The 13,404-nt window shown below is 36.5% G+C and overlaps 3 protein-coding genes and 1 pseudogene across 4 annotated transcripts; 2 read left to right on the top strand and 2 right to left on the bottom strand.

The window, feature by feature from the left end:
• The first annotated feature begins 2,845 nt into the window (after positions 1–2,845).
• LOC106427470 (putative RING-H2 finger protein ATL37) lies at positions 2,846–3,250 on the top strand. The gene has a single exon (XM_048750215.1). The coding sequence runs from the start codon at positions 2,846–2,848 to the stop codon at positions 3,248–3,250; it is 405 nt and encodes a 134-aa protein (XP_048606172.1).
• A 593-nt stretch (positions 3,251–3,843) lies between these two features.
• Positions 3,844–5,283, bottom strand: LOC106427491 (annotated as a pseudogene).
• A 265-nt stretch (positions 5,284–5,548) lies between these two features.
• On the top strand, positions 5,549–7,892 carry LOC106427490 (RWD domain-containing protein 1). The gene is made up of 11 exons (XM_013868219.3): positions 5,549–5,794; positions 5,905–5,970; positions 6,049–6,116; positions 6,298–6,334; positions 6,435–6,504; positions 6,592–6,649; positions 6,807–6,935; positions 7,012–7,103; positions 7,207–7,285; positions 7,373–7,454; positions 7,548–7,892. Exons 1-11 carry the CDS (start codon positions 5,788–5,790, stop codon positions 7,604–7,606), a joined length of 747 nt encoding a protein of 248 aa, XP_013723673.1. The 5' UTR covers positions 5,549–5,787; the 3' UTR covers positions 7,607–7,892.
• On the bottom strand, positions 7,869–12,573 carry LOC106427488 (NADP-specific glutamate dehydrogenase-like). 2 transcript variants are annotated; one of them, XM_013868216.3, is made up of 16 exons: positions 12,320–12,573; positions 10,865–11,512; positions 10,653–10,782; positions 10,360–10,561; positions 10,203–10,289; positions 10,055–10,114; positions 9,893–9,979; positions 9,720–9,791; positions 9,557–9,612; positions 9,353–9,438; positions 9,088–9,178; positions 8,859–9,016; positions 8,658–8,749; positions 8,453–8,533; positions 8,292–8,365; positions 7,869–8,212 (listed from the first exon to the last, which is right to left on the bottom strand). In XM_013868216.3, the coding sequence occupies exons 2-16, from the start codon at positions 11,418–11,420 to the stop codon at positions 8,137–8,139; spliced, it is 1,908 nt and encodes a 635-aa protein (XP_013723670.1). In that variant the 5' UTR covers positions 11,421–11,512; positions 12,320–12,573; the 3' UTR covers positions 7,869–8,136. The 2 variants fall into 2 exon arrangements, with proteins under 2 accessions (XP_013723670.1, XP_013723671.1); XM_013868217.3 differs by having other exon boundaries at positions 12,253–12,546.
• Positions 12,574–13,404: the final 831 nt, after the last annotated feature.

The raw sequence follows: 13,404 nt of genomic DNA, 5'->3' as shown, positions 1-13,404 counted from the left end.
TATCAAAGAGAAAGAAGAAGAAGAAGAAGGGTGTGGTAAACGTTGTTGTCCAATTTGTTTGGAAGAGTACGAGGATGATCATGAGATTAGGCGTTTGGAGAAGTGTAGACATGTTTTTCATCGTTTTTGCATTGATTCTTGGCTTCAACAGAAACAAAACTGTCCAAGTTGTCGTCGTTCTGTTTGATTTTATTAACAAAGTAAATACCAGAGATTATAGGTTTTGTAACTTTTATTACTCATTGAAGAAGACTATCAATAGTTTACATTAAAACGTTCTAGTCGAAGGTTGAAAAGATAAATTCAAGTTAACTTTGAAGCTTTTTTTTTTATATTAGGGCGAGAAACAAAGAAACTGCATGGACTATAGGACTCTTTAGTGATTTCTTCTTCTCAACAGATATCTAAGTGACGGCCGTGCCACCTTGAAAAGCAATGTTTATGCCTTTGGTGTTGTTCTTTTTGAGATTGTTTCTGGAAGAGAAGCTGTTATAGGAACAGAGGCAGTGGAAACAAAGAATCCAGAAAGACGTCCATTGTCGTCTATTGTAAGTTCTTGGAGCTTACACAATACTGAACCTTTACACTTTTTTGATGCAACATATATTCCTAAAGCATTTTTTGTTGTTGTTGTAGATGATATCGGCTCTAAGGAACTCACCAGACTCTATGAACATGTCGAGTTTGAAGGAGTTCGTCGATCCCAACATGATGGATTTATACCCGCATGACTGTTTGTTCAAGGTGATACTAAGAAATGAAATGCTTAGTAGTTTGAAAAATGTAGTAACCATATGGATTTTTACAGTAGGCATCATTTTCCTGTGAACAGATTGCAATGCTGGCAAAGCAATGCGTGGATGATGATCCTATAGATGAGAGTTTTTATCAAGAACTTTTAATTACTCTTTTTCTTTATTTAAATTGTAAATATCATGTGAGAATCGGCAAATTTTTATTTTTTTGTAAATTTTTACTTGCAGATAATGTTATTTCTTTCTGTGTTGTACAAACAGTCAATAGTAGTTGGTATTAATCAAGATTTATGGGATCGTCTCTGACATTAGGATCGAATGTATGGATTTCGAGACCTCTTATTTTGTTTGGATTCCTCGTGAAAGGAATGTTGTTGCTGACCGTTTGGCTAAGCAGACTCTAAGCCGTGTTTCAAGTGGTTTTACCACGCTACTCTGATGATTTAATGAAGTTGCGTTCCAAAAAAAAAAAGTAGTTGGTATTAATTAAAACAGAAACCAGATTTTTATGAGGAAGTTGAAACCAGAAACCGTGTTTATATATTTTGATCAAATATTTAAACCGTGTTTACATATTTTGCATAGTTAGATTTTTTATCCTTTACCACTAGGTTTCCAAGTTTTATAATTTTGATCAAATATTTAAACCGTGTTTACATATTTTGCGTAGTTAGTTACCTATTAATATGATATGATAAAATCATGCACGTCTATTATATATTTTCATATGATTAGGATTCCAAATGAAATTAAAAAAAAGGAAAAAGGAAAACAAACTATATCCGAAGTTTGATATAAATTTCTAAAAACTTTGTTTATAACTACAAAAATATATTTCGATATGTCTTCTTCTAGTAACAAGCGAAAACTTAGCCTGAGGATGGAAAATGGTGCTATAGGTTGCATTGTGTTTTTTTGTAAGTTGTTTTCTTAAGCTATCTCTCTATTATTCAGTCAGTTTGTTTATCTGTTGGCTTGCTATGGCCTTGTTGTATACTCCTTTAATGGAGTTTAAACTCGTGTAAGTATAGTGGAAGTATGGTTCGATCAACAAAAAAAAGTTGCATTGTGTTATCCATCATCATCGTGATCATCCTAATTGCATGTGGTTCCTGTTGCTGTGGTATCTGTGCCCCGCATTTACCTCCAGAGTTAATCTACCAAACTCCTCGGCCTCAACAAGACATTGAAACCGGACAGGAGAAAGGCTTAATGTTCAAAGATATCAAAGAAGAAGGGTGTGATAAACGTTCTTGTCAAATTTGTTTGGAAGAGTACGAGGATGATCATGAGATTACTCGTTTGAAGAAGTGTAGACATGTTTTTCATCGTTCTTGCATTGATCATTGGCTTTCACAGAATCGGAGCTGTCCAATTTGTCGCTGTTATGTTGTTTAGACATGATGAGTTGTTTGCTCTTTAATCAACCATCTGTTTTTATCAACAAGGTTGGGGTTTATTGCTCATAAAAGAGTAGACTAGCAATAGTTTACATCAATCAAAATTTTGTTCAAAGGTTGAAAAGCCAAAACATAAAACGTAGTTCTGTATTCGTTTCCTCCATGAAACACCATATTGATGCTGTTATTGCTTTTTTCCAACTTCTTATTTTTATTGCTTTTCATTTATGAGTTACTGGATTAAGAACCCTCAAAGGAAGTGCTCTAACACTATCGGTACAATATAGAGTTTTTACCGCTGGGTTATACTCTATCCGGCCGGTCAACTCCACAGCTTAAAAAATTGTACATCTGCGGAACTTAAAAATCAAAAGAAAATCTTTTTTTTTTTTTTTGAAACTTTGATATCAAAAGAAAATCTTCATGATAACTTATATCATCGGATCCTTAAAAATCGTGTTTTCAGTTTTTTTTTTCACATGATTAGGATTGATTAATTTCAACACCGTGTATTTCTCACATGATTAGGATTTCAAGAAAATAACAAACAGAAGGATAAGATAAATAAAACTCTAACTGGAATTTGAGATATATTTTTTTTTTCTTCCTGATGCATGGTTTAAGAAAAAACTCAGGGTTTTAATAATTTTCTGGTAAAGGAATAATAAAAAAAGAAAGTAGTGTGACGATATGGATCAGTCTCATGAATCGCTATGGAAGCACTTGAACGAGTCACACCCAATGGAACTAACAGTTTTTCTAGTAATAATGCTCATCGTTTGTTACTATTGCGGTAAGAATGATCACATGGGATTACCTCTCGAGCCAATCCACCAAACTCCTCAACAAGACATTGAAACCGGACAACAGCTTCCTTTGCCGAAAGTCATATTGTTCAAAGATATCAAAGTAGAAGAAGAAGGAGGAGGAGGATGTGGTAAAAGTTCTTGCCCAATTTGTTTGGAAGAGTACGATGATGATCATGAGATTAGGAGATTAAACAAGTGTGGACATGTTTTTCATCGTTTTTGTATTGATTCTTGGCTTACAAATGATCCTAGACGAACATGTCCGAATTGTCGTGGCTCGGTTTGATTTGATGTAGTTTAATCCCATTTTCTATGTGGCTACAAAGGACTTTCTTTATTATTCTTCTTTCTTTATTAGTCGAGCTTTTTATTTTATAAAAACTGCAGCAACTTCGCAACATACACAAGCCTGGCAAATTGGTCGCCTCGGGCCAATACGAACTGAAAAATGCATGCCAAGAAATGCACTCGAGCTGCTTGACATGGAAGGGTTTAAGAGATAGAGGAAAATAGCAAATGTTAGCGTGAATGAGCATATTAGAATATGAGTTATTCTTAGGTTCACTGGCCAATATGATTTCATTATTTCAAATTCGATATCTTTTAAAAAAGAAAACAAAATATTATCAAGTTATATTATGATTTTAAAAAATAAGTAAAAAAAAAAGCAGTTACACAAAAAAAATTAAAAAAAATCTTTTTAACTTCGTCAGCAAAACACTAAACCCTAAATCCTAATCCCTAAACCCTAAATTCTAAACCCTAAACCTTTGGGTAAACCTAAACCCTTGGATAAACTCTAAACCCATGGGTAAACCCCAAACCCTTGGATAAATCTTAAACTCTAAATAAAAACACTAAACCCTAAAACTCTAAACCCGGTTTTGTCATACACATTCATGCATTGAATAGATAGTCAAACTTCTGTTATACAAATGAAACATCGATCTGACCTTTGTTGGACACACACAAGAACAGATGAAACTAGAAAAATTGACAAAACGAAACATCTAAAATGATATGATTCACTCAACAAACACGAGCTCACATGTGCTTGAAGCTGGGGGGAAAAGTGTCAACTCCATTTTGAGTATCTTAGGGTTTGGAACACCTTGTTCAAACGTGAAAGTTGCTGTCCTTAAGTTGGGAGCGTTTCTCAACACGTAAAACGAAATGTCTCTATCTCGCGGTCTCCCAATGTACCGTGACCAGTTGAAAACTTGTAGACTCGGCAGCACGCATTCAGGAACACAGCTTAGTTTGTAACACGCAAACTTATCATCAGTCTTTATATCTCCATGGCACTAAAGACCAAGCATAAGAAGAACAATTAGATTAAAATAATGATGATAGAGATGTCCAACACTCGTAAGTTAGGCGAATCGTTGAGGAACTGCGGAAGGAGATTCAAAGAATCATCTTTGCACACACACAGCTCCAGATGTTCAAGCTGATCGAAAACAAAACCATACACATCCTGATCCTCCTCCACCTCTGAGCATATGGTAAGACGCTTGACAGATGTGATTGATCTAACAACGCTCTTGAAAGCATAGGATTCAACTCGGACATACGCTTCCCTAAGAGTAGGCATATTCTTCTTAAACAACCAATGACTCTCATTCCAATCCTCAAGTTTGAGATACTCCAGAAAAGGAGTGTCTATCTCATACTCATCGAAGTCCCATTCACAGTCAGGCAAAGAGAGTGTTAACTTCAGCAACAACGGGAAGATAACAGCGAACATTTGCGGATAGTCATCTTGGATGAAACGCACCTCTAGATCTTCAAGAAAGGGACACAAAGAGAGAAGGTTCTGAAGAGAGTCTACACCTACGTACGTCAGGCTTTCGAGCTGCAGAGTTTTCATAGAGGGAAGACAACAACCACCCGTAGAAGGAACATCCATGAGAGTCATATACCTAAGTTTCAAAACCACGAGCGATTCACAAGTAAAGAAACCAAAAAAAAAAAAAAAAAACCGCGGTTTCAACCCAGAGTTTGATATCTTCAGGGTTAACTTTCGAATCATTTGACTCCCATAACTCAATGCACAACCTTTCTATGACTGGAGATCTATGCAAGGGCAGACTCTTGTTGATGAAATCTCGAAGCGCAAGGAGTGATTTGCCTTGATCATCACTGTACTCGAGTTAGTTTAGGCAGCCACATCCAGAGAAACCTCCATCGTTTAGACAAGATGCTGGTGGAGACAGCAACCTTTGTCGGAACGATTGATAATATCTTCAACAACAGTTCGTCAGGTAACTCGCTGATCTTGTCCATTAAAGACACTATTACTTGTATTTTTTGTCTTCCCTTCACAAGAAAACAAGACAGTAAGACTCAATTAAGAACATAAGTAAAAAACCCTTATGGATAAATGATCAAAATTAAGATACAAATAGTTGAGAAAAGGACACTCACCACGTTATAACGGATCGAGACAAAGGCTCTCTGAACAGAACAGACCAGAACAAGAGTTACTTTGGCTTGAAAGAAGGGCTTTTGCTCCGGCGACTCGGAGAAGAGTGTGTCGGGAGAGACAGGGACCGCGAGGGTAGAGAGGAAAGGTCGTCGTTCCTTTCACAATTTTCTTAAAAACGGCACCGTTTCAAAATAACGAAAACGCAATCGTTTCTTGTTTAAACTAAAACGATACCGTTTACAAAGTAAAGAAAACGATGCCGTTTTGAGAATCGTAAAGTTCTCTCCTTTAGGTCAATCTCTCTCTCTCTCTCTCTCTCTCTCGCCACGGCGACTCACTGTGGAGTTCGATAATTCAGACGGACAAAATCTCAAAAGCTTTCAAATTTGGGCATCATGACGGGTAAGTTCGATCAAATCTTCACCCCCCATGGAAGATCAATTGGATTCGAATTGATCTTAATTCCTTGTAAATTAGATTTAGAATTTGTTTGGTGTGTATCTCTTTTGTAGAGTATAAGGAGGAACAGGAGATGGAGATTGAAGCTCTTGAATCTATACTTGCTGATGACTTCAAAGGTTTTGTCTTTTAAGATTTTTAGCTTCCTTTGTCTGTTCTTCATCATCGAAAATTGAATTCTTTATTATTGTGGACAGAGATTCATTCTAGTGAAAGTGGGCTTAATACTTCAAACCGATGCTTTCAGATTACAGTCACTCCTCAGGTATTATTAGCTCACTCACTCACACACCCTTCATCTCTTTTCCTTTAGTTCCTCCATTACTTGTTTAGTTCCTGCTGTATGAGGAAAGGCTTGTGTGTTATAAGTGTAGACAAATGCTTCTTTGTTCAGCTTAAATATATCCTCTTTTTAAGTGTTTTCCCATTCTCCTGATTCTCAATAGGATGATGATCTAGAGGAGTCATCATCAATCCCACCAGGTTACTACTACTCTTTAAGAAAAAGATCCCTTGTTCTATCGTATATGCCTCTCTCTTCTGTGGTTTTTCTCAGTCTTAGAGCGCTCATTTTGTCTTGCAGTTCAGCTTGGTTTGGTTTTCTCGCACACAGAAAATTACCCGGACGAGGCACCTCTTTTGGATGTTAAAAGGTATAGTTTTAGTTTACCATTTTATCGAGATAATATTGATATATATATATATATATATGATGATGACATTCATTACTGCTATTCCAGTATCCGAGGAATCCATGTTGGTGACCTCACAATCCTAAAAGAGAAGCTTGAACAGGAGGTAAAATCTCTCTTGTATCGTTAATTTTCTTTGCCTAAATATGGGAAAGATCTCTCTGGTCAATAGCTTCCTGAATCATAGACCCTCTACGCTATTCAGTTTTTAATGTGTGTGTGTTAGCATTGGAACTAACAACTTTATGTTACCGTTTACACAGGCAACTGAAAATCTTGGCATGGCCATGATGTATACATTGGTCTCATCAGCAAAGGACTGGTTGTCTGAACACTATGGGCAAGATGATGGGGATGACTATGCCGAGGAAGAAGCCGCCAAAGAGGATGAGGTATTGCAGGCTGCTCTTCATGGGCTATGCGTTCTTCTGTTTTGTTCTCTCTCTCTCACTAAATTTCTTGATACAGGTTATCGTTCCTCATGGAGAACCTGTTACGCTGGAGACATTTGTGGCATGGAGAGAGAGATACGAGGCAGAGCTTGCACTTGAACGTGCCAAGTGAGTAATTTTTCCTTGCGCTTATGCACCAATATATGCGCTTTGTTATTGGTTTCTAGAGTTACTAACATTTAATCTATGGCCTTTTGAATAAACTTCCAAGGCTGATGCCGGAGTCTGCTCTTACGGCTCCTAAGGAGAAGAAGCTTACAGGAAGACAGTGGTTCGAGAGTGGCAAAGCGGTATTTCTCAGAATCTTTGTTGCAACTACTTTTTCTAAACAGATAGCGTTGTTGTTAGCCATCTATATGTCTTGTGCCAATTTTCAGAGAGGAACAGTGGTCACTGCTGATCAAGAATCGGAGGAGGAAGATGATGAAGACATTGACTTTGAAGACGAAGACTTTGAAGGTAAAATGGTCTTTCTGTTTTGGTTTTGCACGCCAGTTATTCCATGAACAAGTAATGTTTCTCAATGATCATATTCTTGTTTACTTGATACAGATGATGAAGAAGACATGCTTGAGCACTATTTGGCGGAGAAATCTGATGCAAGGGCCTGAAGCTAGGAAGCCTTATATAATGATTGTTAAAGCTCTTTTCTGGATAGAGATGAGGATGCAAGAGACTGACCAGCATTCAATCTCCATATCCACAGTTTTTTCCCCAGCTTTGATCTGCTCAAGAGTACCCGGAGAGTTACATTTGTCTTTATCTTAAAAAGTCCCCTTCACCGTCTGTTCATTTATAAGAACAAATTATAAGAAAATGCTACTGTTTTTGTAACTTCTTTTGTTTAGGATCAGCGCCAATCAGATCAAATCCTAAAAGACAAACAGTTGAATCTTATTTAGAAAACTTGTTGAAGAATAAGCCATTAGTATGTTTCATTCTTTTTACATATGAAGTCAAAGAACACCATATAAAGCAATCGAAAGCCATGTTTATATAGCTGATAAATATTAATGCTATCAAAGTATATAGTTTGTAAATAATGACATATGTTACAGAGAGTCCAATACGCCATCTTTGATATAGATTTTAAGACGGAAATCCTGCCGGGACTCTTAGATGCAGGATCATTTTATAGCAGCTAAACACAACCTTGGTCTGTCATAGCTTGAGCTATGTTCAAAAAAGCTGCAATTGTTGCTCCGTGCAGAAGAGCCCTGGACAAGAAAAAAAAAAACATTTCTTAGTAACCACTTTTTAACCTTCAATAGTACAAACCATCTTAGACAAACTTACTCAGGACTCTCTTTCTGATAACCGAAATCATTAGCTGCTTTAAGAGCTTTCTCATAAGTCTGCTTCAGTGCTTCCTGTCATCATATACCAGAGCAATTATCTTAATTGGCAATTACCACAGAGGCCAAAACTTCCAAAAGAAATGTGAGAGCTGTTGCTACCTGTAATCTAGACTCAAAATCTTCTGCTGACCATTGCATTGAATTAGATTCACGGAGTACTTCAATTTCTCCGGCAGCAACCTTCAACAGAGTTAAACAAATTTACCTATCATCATCCTTTAGACAATCTATGAACTCTGTGTACTTAATGGTGGGAGACTAATAAGGTAAAGGTAAATGTAAGATGAGTTAAAGAAGAACTCACTCCTCCAGCTCCAGCAGCAATGGCAGGAGCAATCAGAACATTCGCCTTTCTGAAAACATCTACTGCTTCAGCTGTACACGGCATGTTTGAACCTATAGAAAAAAAAAACAAATTCCTAAACTTAGAACAAGTTGCATAAAAATCAAAAAGAGAAGACAAGCTCTGAAAACTATTTGCTCAAATAATATAAGAAACCTCTACCTTCTACTAGTAAGCGACAGCCAGCATTGACCAGATTAATGGCATCTGCTTGATCAACTTCATTCTGAGACGCACAGGGGAACGCCACATCACACCTTTCATTCCACGGTTTTACTTCATCAAAGTATTTGGCTCTTGCATAGGTCTTTGAATAGTCTCTGCACATCAGATGAGTGTACAGTTGGGTTCTATATAATTTTTAGCCAAAATATTGTTGAAAAGTATGTACCTCAGACTTCTCTGCTGGGATTTTATCTCTCTCAAAAACGCAAGTTTCATATAATCAAATCCATCGTCATCCACCAAATATCCTTTTGAATCTGCAAAAAGTTTGCTTCAGTAAGAACCTGAGATCTAGAGCCACGTCGTTTGACTGTTCAATTAAAATGCACCTTAGAGAAGCATGAGATGATGATTGATGACAAAAACAAAATGGCGTAAAAGCTACACATGATGGTTGCTGTAAATCTGAAACGATTAGGTGAGTGAATCACCTGAAACTGTAACAGGATGAGCCCCACAAGCAATTAGCTTCTCTACAACATGCATCGCTATCTTTCCGCAACCGCTCACAACACATCTGAAATAAAAAAAATTGCTGATTAGGTAAACTCTAAGATCCAGAGGAAAAAAAAAACATTGGTAGCTAGCAGAACACCAATGAAGAACACATATTCAAAAATGATCAAGAAATAAACCTTAATCCCTTTATTTCCTTATTCATATCTGCAAGCATAAGTCGTGCAAAGTACACCTGGAAGAAACAAAATGAATATGAGTTCATTTGCAGTTAAACCATGTGAACAGTACTCATATACAGCAACTGTAGAGTGTGTGCACTTGGAAAAAAAAGATCCTTACCACGCCATAGCCACTAGCTTCGGTTCTGAGGCTAGAAGTAGCCCAATATATCCGTGGTCCTGTAAAACTTCCCTGCATAAGTAATTGACACAAAGGTATAACAGCCAAAACTCTTTATAATCTCCCAGCAGCAAAAACTGATGCAAACAAATGATTACTGGACATTTAAGTACCTGAAACTGACCAGCAAGTCGTCTGTACTGTCCGAAAAGATATCCCATTTCTCGAGTACCAACACCAACCTCCTCTGACGGAAGATCCTAGCAAACCGTAATAGGTTAGAAATCATTTCCGAAAGAATAGACTTCCTAAAGGGAAAAGACTATTCTACTTACTTTGTCCGGACCCATATATCTGTACATTTCATCCATGAAACTTTGGCAAAATCTCATAAGCTGTGTATGTATCAAAACAGTACATCAGAACATCTGTAGAAGATCACTTGCAGGGACAAAAGGAAAAAGCAAGGGGTTAAGGTGTCACCTCATTGTCACTTCTTCCTTTAGGATCAAAGTCGCTTCCTCCAGAAGCCCCTCCAAGTTTATATGGTGACAGCGCATTTTTTAACGTCTGTGAAGGATTACAAATCATTACAACTAACAATTAAAATCATACATATAACTGATGGATGACATTGTACCTGCTGAAAGCCGAGAAACTTGGCGATGCTTAAGTTCATGGATGGATGAAACCGGATACCTCCTCTACATGGTCCCAGTGCTTGATTAAACTGAACTCTAAAGCCTCTGTTTACATGTGTTTCACCTCGGTCATCAATCCACGGAACCCGGAACACTATCATACGCTCAGGTTCTAATAGCCGCTCCATAATGTTGACATAACTGAAACGAATCAGAATGCAAAACCTTATGAGTTGGACCTAATCTGCTGAAATCTATTTCACAAAGATGATAAAGCATATCGTAAACTTACTGAGAATTTTTTGCAATTACCCGCTCTAGAGCATGCACAGATTCTTGTACAGACTGAATAAATTCAATCTCATTAGGATCTCGCTTCAGTGCACCCTCCACAATTGAACCAGCACTCTTCGACATAAGAGCTTCATTGAGAGAGAAAAGTACAAACAGTTAACATAACAATAAGCAAAGGAAAGATAACATAACATTGTAAATAAAACTTACTCTTCACATAAATGGGCTTGTCAACAACAATCTTATCTTTGGAAGCAGTTTGGAGACGGAGAGCCTCTTTGTGCAGCAAACTATTGTTGTGTTCTTCCAACGCACTCATCTGCATGTTTCTACTACCTTCATTCCCATACGGATTCCTCCGATGTTTTCGACCATACTCTCTGCAAACGGAACAGAAGATCCTCGCCGTTCCTTCTTTCATGTCCACATAAGCCCACTTGTACGTGTCAGCCCACTCCTCTCTCCACCGTTTAACAACTTTCTTCTTTCTCTTCGCCGACGGCTGCCCTTTAGACATATCTTGATCCTCCCCCTGAAGATCAGATACCAAAACCATATGCTTTGTCTCATCATGTTCCCCGGTGGAAGGCTCCCTTGTAGTCCCTCCGATCAATGAATTGGTGGCGAAAGCGGCTTCGTCCTCTCCAGTTCCAATTTCTAAATCAATCTCTTCTCCAAGATTGGTGACGACAAGCTGGTGCCTTTGCGCCTGCTGGATTAAGTTAATATCATCCATTGAAGGATTCATCCCCAGCCCACCAAACATTCAGCATCACAGTCTTAACACCACCGTAGCTTTTCTTCTGCTGACTAGCAGCAACTGTGTATTACACTTGGTATAATACCGGAGATGACAACCTAGTGTTGCAACAGAGACAAACGATACCACGATTAGGACAAGCCCAACAAATAAATTTAGATGTAAGAAACCACTAGCAACATACCAATGGGATACTAGACTTTATCTACCAATAAAATGCTGAAAATAGAGGCATCAAGCTAGTAAAAAACTAAAAATACATCAGGTTCTGAAGAAAAATAATAAAAGGAAATCCAGACTAATCTCAAATCAAATCTCTGTTATAGCAATCATCATACAAGAGACCAGCAGCAACACTTCAGTTCCTCAGACATGTATCACTAGACTTCATCTACCAAGAAAATGCACAAAATAGAGGAATCAAGCAAATAAAAACGCATCAGGGCATCCAGACAAATCTCAGATCAAATCTCTGCCGTAACATGAACATTAAAGTTGGAATTTTCCTAAGCAATGTAAAACTCTGTGAAAATAGAGACCATATCCTATCTGTTTGATCATCCACCAGAATTGCAAGTGATTCCTATAAGCTAGTGAACATGTTCATCAATTATTAAGCAAGATAAGTAACCTGATGATACAGTGAATAACCCATCCAAACATCAAGACCCATAACTCAATACTCGAAAAGTTTTTGTCTTTGCCACAGAAACCAATTCCAAGATACTTCAACAGTGATCAAATCTAACATCTATCACAAAATAAAAAAGCTGACTTTGGCATTTCAAAAGGATGCCCAGATGTTCGAAACTTCAATACAGTGATAAAAACCCAATACCCTGCAGCAGATTACTTCTTCCAAGTCCAAAATGCTAAGCTGAGAAAAGAAAAGATTGCAACTTTACTTTGACTGTAGCGGCGAGTCGCCGAGAAAAGAGAAACCCAGAAAGGCAATTGTCACTAAGGAGACAAGAAGATGCTCTGCTCTCCAACTCTGCCGATAATTTTACTTTTCGTCGCCGATTGTGATGGTGATAGAAGGCTTTGAGCAAAAAGATAAAGAGATGCGACCAAAGCTATTGTTTGCAGACGCGATTATATTACATACCCAAACCAAAATGAAACACACGATAGTGTTCCCAAATGAAAGTATTTTCTTAATACGCAAGAAGTGGAAACTATATAATTAAGGGTTTGATGATCTAATTTAATTAACTAAAAACCAAAAAGTCTTCGGCTTTTTTAATTGCAATATATAAAAATGATATTTTTCATTTTAGGATATTGTTTCAAAATATACTAAACCAAGTGTTCTAAGAATTTGTTTAGACAGTGAAATATCCGAAACAATTTAATAAAAAATTAATTTATATAATTCAAATCAATCTAAACCGTTTTAAATGGGCTAAGCAGTCTAAATCAATTTAAATAAACATAAATTAATCTAAATTTCTTAAATTAAGTAGTAATATTAGTGAAAAATCATAAAATTATCGTTTTTCTATATATCTAATTTTAATAATTAATCAAATAATTTAATATTTAATATTAAAAAACTAAAACATCCAATATCTATATAAAATATACTCCATCCGTTTCTTAATGATAGATTTTTTAGAAAAAAGTTTGTTTCACAAAGATGTATTTTTTGTGTTTTCTATGAAAAAATTGTAAACTTTAAGAAAACTAATTAACTTTATTGAATTACTATTGGTTAAAAATTATTGAAAATTTAAAATTACAGAAAACGATATATTTATTATGGTAATTTAATGTGTTTTCTTAATATGTGTGAAAATACCAAAAACTCTATTTTTATGGAACGGAGGGAGTATAAAGAAAGACAAAGCGCAATTATATTACATACCAATCCAAAATGAAACATAATATATTACCAAATCAAAGCGCATTTTCTTAATACTTAAGAAGTAAGAATTAGTACTAATTTTATACTAATTTAATTAATTAAAAACCAAAAAAAAAAAAAAAC

This window comes from Brassica napus, chromosome C3 (genome assembly GCF_020379485.1).
Source record: "Brassica napus cultivar Da-Ae chromosome C3, Da-Ae, whole genome shotgun sequence".
Classification (NCBI taxonomy): Eukaryota; Viridiplantae; Streptophyta; class Magnoliopsida; order Brassicales; family Brassicaceae; genus Brassica; species Brassica napus.
The sequence above is the reverse complement of the archived record's forward strand: the minus strand, read 5'-3'. Positions and strand labels throughout refer to the sequence as shown.

Bases quoted from the DNA above. Each gene is read 5' to 3' on its own strand.
- LOC106427490 (XM_013868219.3), top strand. The intron at 6,335-6,434 runs GTTACTACTACT...TTTGTCTTGCAG, and splicing joins GTCATCATCAATCCCACCAG to TTCAGCTTGGTTTGGTTTTC. The intron at 6,650-6,806 runs GTAAAATCTCTC...CCGTTTACACAG, and splicing joins AAGAGAAGCTTGAACAGGAG to GCAACTGAAAATCTTGGCAT.
- LOC106427488 (XM_013868216.3), bottom strand. From the start codon at position 11,420: ATGTTTGGTGGGCTGGGGATGAATCCTTCAATGGATGATATTAACTTA. The intron at 9,613-9,719 runs GTAAGGATCTTT...TGTTTCTTCCAG, and splicing joins AAGCTAGTGGCTATGGCGTG to GTGTACTTTGCACGACTTAT. The intron at 8,213-8,291 runs GTAAGTTTGTCT...TTTCTTGTCCAG, and splicing joins TATCAGAAAGAGAGTCCTGA to GGCTCTTCTGCACGGAGCAA.
- LOC106427470 (XM_048750215.1), top strand. From the start codon at position 2,846: ATGGATCAGTCTCATGAATCGCTATGGAAGCACTTGAACGAGTCACAC.